Source organism: Homarus americanus, unplaced genomic scaffold (genome assembly GCF_018991925.1).
Source record: "Homarus americanus isolate GMGI-L3 unplaced genomic scaffold, GMGI_Hamer_2.0 scaffold3384, whole genome shotgun sequence".
Lineage (NCBI taxonomy): Eukaryota > Metazoa > Arthropoda > Malacostraca > Decapoda > Nephropidae > Homarus > Homarus americanus.
Window position 1 is genome coordinate 319,157 of NW_024741581.1, and position 9,655 is coordinate 328,811.

The 9,655-nt window shown below is 41.1% G+C and overlaps 2 protein-coding genes across 2 annotated transcripts; both read left to right on the forward strand.

Moving 5' to 3' along the window:
* The first annotated feature begins 276 nt into the window (after positions 1-276).
* On the forward strand, positions 277-3,182 carry LOC121875939 (eggshell protein 2A-like). Its single transcript, XM_042380708.1, has 3 exons — positions 277-426; positions 1,068-1,489; positions 2,299-3,182. Exons 1-3 carry the CDS (start codon positions 393-395, stop codon positions 2,758-2,760), a joined length of 918 nt encoding a protein of 305 aa, XP_042236642.1. The 5' UTR covers positions 277-392; the 3' UTR covers positions 2,761-3,182.
* A 2,760-nt stretch (positions 3,183-5,942) lies between these two features.
* Positions 5,943-8,298, forward strand: LOC121875947 (trihydrophobin-like). Its single transcript, XM_042380742.1, has 3 exons — positions 5,943-6,071; positions 6,815-7,299; positions 7,482-8,298. Exons 1-3 carry the CDS (start codon positions 6,038-6,040, stop codon positions 7,884-7,886), a joined length of 924 nt encoding a protein of 307 aa, XP_042236676.1. The 5' UTR covers positions 5,943-6,037; the 3' UTR covers positions 7,887-8,298.
* The last annotated feature ends 1,357 nt before the right edge of the window (positions 8,299-9,655 follow it).

Genomic DNA, 9,655 nt, shown 5'->3' on the forward strand with positions numbered 1-9,655 from the left:
AGAGAGGCGGCGTGACCTCCAAATCACGTGACCTTACTTGAGTTGCCAGAAAACTGTATTACCTACCAGTCTGTGTGTTTTACTATTGGTGATGTGACAAGTGTTCAATAAGTGTTATATTGAGTGTAGATATATGTGTGCCTGTTGTTATGACTCAAGATACGTAGGTACAGAATTCATGGCAGTGCTTTATGAGCGACGAAAGGTGGCCGCGTGAGCTCTTAAACTCGCTCCCTTTTCCTCGCTGCTCATGTATAAATACCGGGAACACATCTTCAGAGCCACACAACCGTCGTCGACTCCGACCAGCAAGCACACGCCTGCTGCTGTTCCTTCCCCGTGCTGAAAGTGAAACTGCGTGACATAGACCAAGTTGAGAGCGTGATACAGACATGGCCGGTGTGACTCGCAAATTTGTGGTGCTGGGTAAGAAGCGACACAGAAGCCCCAGACAAGACCACAGACGGCAGTGTTGTAGATCTGTACTAGTGACGTCACCACTGTTGTGTGTTGTGTCAGGAGACGGACGACCAACCTGGACCTGACACTTGTGTTATAAGTCGATGATTGATGGAGATAATTACTGAGTTGTGGTCTAATGTTACTTTAACACCCTGTGACTCATGCACACACACACACACACACACACACACACACACACACACACACACACACACACTTACATTTTACTGCCCTGTAACAGACGACACACTTTATATAATTCACCTTCTTAAAATTACCTAAAACCTAGACATAGTTTGGAATTAATTCATTGATCAATAAAGAAATTGTGTAACGTTAAACAATAGTTACAATATAATGTCTTCAGTCCATTAATAACAACAAAGTCGGTGTTTACTGGCCAAAACTTGGATGTATTGAGTCATAAGAATTAATTTCATAACTATATGCATCATCATTAACATTTATGCATACCTGTACCACTAAACTTCCGGCATGTCGTTCATGTCAACACTTGTTATTAATTCATCATATTCTGGTTAACTTTCCCTCCCTCTACTAATACAGTGTCCCCTGGTGCTCACTCTCCCTCCCTGTCTACTTAGTTCTCCTGGGCGTCACCAGCGCCGCCTACCTCGACGACCTCCAGGGTGAAGCTTCCAACCAGTTCCCTCAGCGCAGCGGCACTGGTGGATATGGTGGTGGTAACGGGGGATATGGCGGTGGCAACGGTGGAGGTAACGGAGGATTCGGCGGTGGTAACGGGGGATTCGGCGGTGGCAACGGTGGAGGAAACGGAGGATTCGGCGGTGGTAACGGGGGATTCGGCGGTGGCAACGGCGGAGGTAACGGAGGATACAACGGAGGTAGCGGTGATCCTATTGCTGACCTCGCTGACGTCATCCCTGGCGGTGGCGTCCCCGGCCAGGACTACCCCATCCTCGCCTTCGTCCCCAACACCGGCTTCTCCTGTGACGGTCAAATTCCCGGCTACTACGCCGACACTGCTCCCGAGGCCGGCTGCCAGGTGAGTCTCTAGTGGCTGCCAGGTGAGTCTGTAGTGGCTGCCAGGTGAGTCTCTAGTGGCTGCCAGGTGAGTCTGTAGTGGCTGCCAGGTGAGTCTATGGGGGTTGGCAGTAATAAAGTTAATCATACTGTCATGAAGGTGAATTCCAAAAGCTTATGCTGACACTGGCGGGATGGCTGACAGTTATGAGATGAAGCAGAAGGTAGAGTTACTTCTACCTGTCATGTTGGTCGACGAGGCAGTCTTATGAATGCTCCTTGGGACAGTCTTATCATTCAGGTGTTATAATGCTCCCCAGTTCACCTTTTAATTTATTAATCATTAAGTCTATTATATATCTTTTGGAATAAGTAAAATAATACGTAAATAATAAGTTTTCTGATCACTTTTTGGTGTTACCATTGTCTTGTAAATTTAATAGACAACAAACAGTTTTTCTAAATTTATTATATCTTCTGGTGTCAACATTTGTTATTAAAAAAAAGAGACAATATTCTTCATCAGCCCTATAGTTTAAGCTCTGAGAACCCTAAATAATGTTCGGAGTTTTATGTAAATGGTTCACCTAAATTTTGAACAGCCATACCTCAGCACGTTTACTGAAGAATAGTGCAAAATAATCTCCTGGCTGCCAATGAGCATCCTAGGTCAAAGGTCAGTTCAATTGGTGTAAAATAATGAAGAAATTAATGGACAAACTCGACCCGTTATCTTCATTGTGTAACTTTCTTTTTATTCTGAAAGGGTAAACATCTGTCACACTCGCCAGTAATTGTTCTGTGTTTCCCTAATGTTAATGTCCTCGACAGGTGTTCCACATCTGTCAACAAGGAGGCAGGATCGACTCCTTCCTGTGTCCCAACGGCACCATCTTCAACCAGCAGTACTTCGTGTGTGACTGGTGGTTCAACTTCGACTGTTCCACCGCTGAACAATTCTACGGTCTCAACGCTGAAATTGGAAAAACTAATGGGAATGGTAACGGCAATGGTTATAATAACGGTAATGGTAACGGATTCGGCAACGTAAATGGTAACGGCTTCGGCAATGGAAATGGTAACGGAATCGGCAGTGGAAATGGCTTCAACGGAAATGGTGGAGGAAATGGTGGTTCCCAGACTTATGGAACCCCAACCAGGAATACCAACGGGAACAGGAACGGTGGGAATGGCAACAGAAATAGCGGTTTCAGAGGCGGTAACGGTGGCAGGAACGGCGGCAACGGAAACGTACAGGCACCATCTGGCCTCTATCAGACACCAGGCAAATAAACTGGTGGATTTATTTTTTTTTACTCTCCACGACAAACTCTCAATAATGTTTCCATCTAATTGGTTACACTTGTCTCCTCTCCCTCACCTGTAGTAATATATGGGTAAAAGGCCCTTCCTCCACACAGGTAATTAAATTCAACTATAAACATTATTCAGAGTTTGGCCAAAACGTTGATGAAATATTCCTCAACATATCCAGAACCTCGTCGACCATGATATTGTTATGATGTATATATCTGTAGTTATCAATCCTTCTAATACTCAGGTTCTTATTAAAATTATCAACATTTATAGAGTCTAATAGAACACATATTATGTTAGAGTGCGGTCTTATACTCCGGTGCCATATTGATCTGAGAACCTTTTATAATATATTTTGTTTTATACGTGCAATTACGAATAAAAAATCATAAATATTATATATTATTTTGACTTTACCTTTCGTCTTTGAGTTGATCCACATCCAGCCTCTCGGTAGGTAGAGGTGAGGACGAGTCAGTATAGAGAAAGTTCACTTGGGTTTTGTTCAGATGGACGAGTGTGTTCCGTCCCCACAGAGGGTTAATGACTTGTATACAGTGTTAGGGTTGCCTCCAGGTTGGTAGCCGAGGTACAGGAGTAACAGCGGTAAATGTTGAAACTAAGAATATTGTCTAACCCGGTGTTACTCGGGTTTGTTTTTAAGGAACAACTCATGACCTATATCCGTGACAACACTATCATCTACTGTACACGATATCAACTACAGTCACTGTCATCTCACTATATCCAATGCACTATCATCTACACACAATCCACTACACTGTCTTGCAAGAAATCCACGACAAAATCATTAACATTATAACCACTTCTTTATACTTGGTCAAAATTAACATCACCCGCAACAAAACAACCACACCAAAATTTCAATAATGTTAAAAACTGTTGGCTTAGAGGGCAGACTATTAGACCCAGTCCCTTAAAATTCCACCTTCGGGACACTACAGGGGTGTAAGCACATCTTCATACCAAATTCAATCTGTCTGTCTTCAAAATATAAGTCAAGCCAAGCGAACACATACTCACCAACAAATAAACATTGTGTTGTATTCATAGAGATACACGAGGATTTATTATATCGGATGACTCACCATGAATAAAATTATATAAATTAATAAATAAGATGATTTTTTCCCCCTGATCAGTAACCACAGCAAGACCATCGCATAAAAATATGAGGATCCATTGTGTGATTCACCTAGACAATGAAAAAGAATCAAGAGAAACTGACCTGTAGGAAAGTAAAGACTTGGAAGACCTTTGTGGAAGAAGACGGAGTAATGAAATATCAAGTGAACATAACTATGGTCCAACACACACTGATGGATGGCGGTAATGAAGGTACACGATGACGCGAACACTGGGAATACTGACGGAGGCCTCAACCGCCAGTAGCTCCGTGTACAGTTGCCACAGACTAGTAGAGCCCCGGAAAGACGGCGGGAGATTTTTTTTTTGTCTTGTAGAGTAAGAGGAGGTGAAAGAAGATTGTAATAGAAGAACAGAATATTTAGTGAGTTAAAGAGACAGAGGCAGTAGTTAACAGGTGTAAAATAATACATTATACAGTATACACATATACAGTACGTGGATGTTTGTACTTACTGGTAGATGTTTTATCTCCTGCTTGTTTGCCTACAGCAGGTGTGTGTGTGTGTGTGTGTGTGTGTGTGTGTGTGTGTGTGTGTGTGTGTGTGTGTGTGTGTGTGTGTGTGTGTGTGTGTGTGTGTGTGTGTGTGTGTGTGTGTGTGTGTGTGTGTGTGTTTATTCTTAGCACATCTAACATTAATTTTCTATCTCCTTTCTCCGATTTACTAAACCTGCCCAACCAGCGGCCCGCAGGCCAGACACGGCCCGCAATCAATTCTATAAATCAAGGCGCCAAAATATATGCTGTCATCCGAGATACCATTTTTGGTTTATACATGTATAATTTTCACTAATTTTTCATATTATATATATATATATATATATATATATATATATATATATATATATATATATATATATATATATTTATTTATTTATTTATTTATTTATTTATTTATTTATTTATTTATTTATTTATTTATTTATTTATATATATATATATATATATATATATATATATATATATATATATATATATATATATATAATTTTTTTTAAACTAATACCGAGTTATATAGTGTTATAAAATGGTTGATAATAATATATCAGGACACCATTCATACACTTGTACGTCTCAACGCTCAGATTATACACAGAAATGGAAACGTTAATGCCAAAGCTTACGGCACAAAATATGGCAATTAGTGTGACAATTAAATCGCAATGGCAATGCCACCATTAATGGTGGCAGATTTAGTGGTGCTTCAGGTCTTCAAGGATCGTTCTCAACCACATCTGGCGGTCACGTGAATAATGGTAATGGCAGCCAGAACAACCAAACTCCACCTGGCCTCTCTCAAACACCTGGCAAAGAATCTTGTGTTTAGATCTGGTCACTGTGGTATTACTGGATTCAGCACCTTCAGGCTTTTTGTTCATCTAAGTGATTGTTCCCCTGTAGGTACACAATTGTTCAAACTTCAGATAAAATTAAACCTATATTGAAATTAACGTTATGTCTCAAGGCGAAGTAGAAGTGAATATAGGTAATATATGTAACAATAAAGAGATACGTCTTTCAAATCTTCTTCAGAAGTATGAAATAAGAACAAATGTTTACTTAAAAACTGTTGATAACTCTTGCAGTTATTGAACCATTTTAAGTGTTATCATTTAATTTACAATAAGCAAACAAAACTTCTAAAAGCTGCTCAGTATTATGTCTAATGCCAGTTTCTAACATATCGATATTCACTCTAACTAATAAATATATTTAGTCTATATAACCATGACTAATGTACTACTAAAGTACACTATGCGCTCAAAGACCTTAATGCAGTTATACAGTACATCATAACATCAAGAGTGAACACACACACACACACACACACACACACACACACACACACACTGTTATGTTGTCACCCAGTGGGGGGTCACGGCGGGCTGGGTAGATCCTCTCACACAGTGGAGGAAGTCCTTCACTCGTCACCCCTGACCTTGCTGCTCCTCCTCGTATATATGCCGGTAACCTCCGCCACAACATCACACCCACCGCCGCCTCCACCAGACACACATCTCTCCTGCTGGAATTTCCAATACTGGAAGTGAAGCTGTAAAGAACGTGTTGCTACACCTTCCAGACATGGCTGCTGTGACACGCAAAGTTATGGTGCTGGGTAAGAACCAACACAGCCGTCCCGCAGACGAGACCACAGAAGGAATGACTTGTGAATGACCACCAATGTTGTACATCCACATTACTGTACTAGTGACACTTCTACTGTGACCTGACTCTTGTGTTATAACTAAACCAGACTGTTGATATACATGGTGCTATGATCCACAAGTTCCTTCATTACTTATTATGTGACGTAACAAATAGTGGACAACAGACAGGAAAACATATCAATAATGATTTTAGTAATTTCCAGATAATTAATGTTATATTATATTTAAAATACAACCAACAATACAAGTAAAACTTAACAAACAATAATGACGAGTCGAGAAGAATTATCAGTTTAAGATTCATTAATATATTAAACAGGCTTATCAAACATTTCACACCACCAGTTGTTCCAATATAATATTCTGTTCTCCAGAAGAACTTTGACTCACCCATAATGTGTAATAATTGCAATGTTATGTATCTATTTTGGAGTAACACCACAAATACTTTATTGATACATAATTTCAGCTTTTAGGACACATAACATCAATAATCTTCATCAATATTAAGTAGTCTGTTCCTTAGACACTGTGCAGGTGTGGTCTCTCTCGTGGACACTGTTGATGATGTCACTGTCTTTATCACTCCTGTTGGGTTAGTCTCAGCCTCAATAGGTAAAACCTACTTAGTTTTTTTTACTTTATTTTCAACAAACTGACGTAAATGTTTCCTTGGTTCTCACTCACTTAGCTCTCCTGGGTGTGACCAGCGCCGCCTACCTCAACGACCTCCAGGGTCCTGCTGCCAACCAGTTCTCTCTTCCTAACGGTAACGGTGGAGGTAACAGAGGTTACGGTGGTGGTAACAGTGGAGGTAACGGGGGTTATAGTGGTGGAAACGGTGGGGGTAACGGAGGCAACGGTGGGGGAAGTGGAGGCTACGGCGGTAGCAACGGTGGAGGCAACAGTGGCAACGGAGGAGGATATGGTGGTAGTAACGGCAGAGGTAACGGAGGAATCGGAGGCAACGGAGGAATCGGAGGCAACGGTGGAGGTAACGGAGGATACAACGGAGGTAGTGGTGATCCTATTGCTGACCTCGCTGACGCCATCCCTGGCGGTGGCGTCCCCGGCCAGGACTACCCCATCCTCGCCTTTGTCCCCAACACCGGCTTCTCCTGTGACGGTCAACTTCCCGGCTACTACGCCGACACTGCTCCCGAGGCCGGCTGCCAGGTGAGTCTATACTCTCAACCTATTCATTGTGTCCCATTTCGCTATTATACAGTGTATAACCATGACGACATCCACCTTAACATTCAAAATTATTTTGTACATTTTTCTTTGGACCATAAAAATTATATTTACTATTGGAAAACAACAACATCCAAAGAACTTATTTAAGTCAACATTCTCAGGTGTTCCACATCTGTCAACAAGGTGGCAGGATCGACTCCTTCCTGTGTCCCAACGGCACCATCTTCAACCAGCAGTACTTCGTGTGTGACTGGTGGTACAACTTCGACTGTTCCACCGCTGAACAATTCTACGACCTCAACTCTCAAATTGGACAAACTAATGGAAATGGCAATGGTTATGGCACTGGAAATGGTAATGGCAACAATGGTTACAATGGTGGTAATGGTGGCAGATTTGGCGGTGCTTCAGGTCTTCAAGGATCGTTCTCAACCACATCTGGCGGAAGCGTCAATGGTGGTTCTCCTTCCAGATTGTATGATACCCCAACCAACAACGCCAACGGTGGTAATGGCAACCAAAACAACCAAACTCCATCTAGCCTCTACCAGACACCTGGCAAATAAACTCAATTGGTTATGCTTCACGACAAATTCTAAATGGTGTTTTCGTTTAATGACTTTTACATCACATTTTCCTATTCTCCATGTTAGTTGTCCTGAGAACACTCCGTCTTGTCCCTACAGCCATTAAACGTAAACATCATTTAGAGTGAGACAATAAGAGCTACACACCTGTTGATGACTTACCTGTTCTTCTTAACTAATTAGAGACTCGTCGACTATTTTACTGTTATTTCAGATTTTATGTATATAGTTATATATTATTTCCTATTCGGTATCTTACCAAATTTCATACTTATTCAATCTAATAGGATGTCTATTATGTTAGAGTGCGGTGTTACTCCGGTGCCATATTGATCTGAGAACCTTTGATATGTTTTATACGTGCAATACAAATAAAAAATCATAAACATTACATATCAATTCCAATTAACCTTTCGTCTTTAAATAAATTGATTCACAACCAGCCTGTCGGTAGGTAGAGGAGAGGGCGAGTCAGCCTTGAGAAAGTTGACTTGGGTTTTGTTCAGGTGGACGAGTGTGTTCCGTCCCCACAGAGAGTTAATGACTTGTATACGGTGTTAGGGTTGCCTCCAGGTTGTTAGGCGAGGTACAGGAGTAACAGCGGTAAAACATGAGAACTGAAGCAGTGAATGTCTTAAACACTGAGGAATGATATTATAATGGGGGAGTCAGTACAAGAGAAATTGTTTAAGTGAAGAATTTAATAGGTAAATATTTTATGTGAACCCCGACGAGAGGGAAAAATAGGACATCATTATGTGATATACCACAGATGATGAAAGAACATTTTTAGAAGGAATATTCACCGAGTCTCTTATAATGGGTCAATAGTTGCTGAACTGTAGGGTCTTGGAGGGTTGGAAGACCTTTGTGGAAGAAGATGGAGTAACGAAATATCCAGTGAACATAATTATGGTCCAACACACACTGATGGATGGCGGTAATGAAAATGAAGGTACACGATGGCGCTAACACTGGGAGTACTGACGGAGGCCGCAACCGCCAGTAGCTCCGTGTACAGTTGCCAAAGACTGGAAGGCGTCCCTCAATAACGGCGGGAGTTTTCATGTCTTGTCTTGTAGAGAAAGAGGAGGTGAAAGAAGAGTGTAATAGAAGAACAGAATATTTAGTGAGTTAAAGAGACTTAGGTAGTAGATAACAAGTGTAAAATAATACATTATACAACATACACATATACAGTACGTGGATGTTTGTACTTACTGGTAGATGTTTTATCTCCTGTTTGTTTGCCTACAGCAGGGGTGTGTGTGTGTGTGTGTGTGTGTGTGTGTGTCTGAATTACTAGCATATTTATCAGTCATTTTCTATCTCCTCTCTCCAAATTACAAAACTAGCCCAACCAGCGGCCCGCGGGCCACATCCGGCCCTCAAACAATTCCACAAATCAAGGCGCCAAAGTAGGCGCCATCATCGTATCCGATATACTATTTTTGTTTATATGTTTAACTTTTAACATAGATTTTTCATAATATTATACCGGTATCTTTTGTGTTGGTTCCTAATGACTAATTATATAATGTTATGAAGTATCCCATAATAATTTATCAGGACACCACACATACAGTTGTACGTCTCAACGCTCAGATTGGACACAGAAAATAAAACGTTAATGGCAATGCTTACAGCACAAAAATGGTAATAGATATGGCATGAACTGACAATGGCAATTATAGTTACAACATTAAATTGTGGTCAGATTTGGCGGTGCCTCAAGTTTTCAAGGATCG

Bases quoted from the DNA above. Each gene is read 5' to 3' on its own strand.
- LOC121875947 (XM_042380742.1), top strand. From the start codon at position 6,038: ATGGCTGCTGTGACACGCAAAGTTATGGTGCTGG. The intron at 6,072-6,814 runs GTAAGAACCAAC...TCACTCACTTAG, and splicing joins ACGCAAAGTTATGGTGCTGG to CTCTCCTGGGTGTGACCAGC. The intron at 7,300-7,481 runs GTGAGTCTATAC...CAACATTCTCAG, and splicing joins CTCCCGAGGCCGGCTGCCAG to GTGTTCCACATCTGTCAACA.
- LOC121875939 (XM_042380708.1), top strand. From the start codon at position 393: ATGGCCGGTGTGACTCGCAAATTTGTGGTGCTGG. The intron at 427-1,067 runs GTAAGAAGCGAC...CTGTCTACTTAG, and splicing joins TCGCAAATTTGTGGTGCTGG to TTCTCCTGGGCGTCACCAGC. The intron at 1,490-2,298 runs GTGAGTCTCTAG...TGTCCTCGACAG, and splicing joins CTCCCGAGGCCGGCTGCCAG to GTGTTCCACATCTGTCAACA.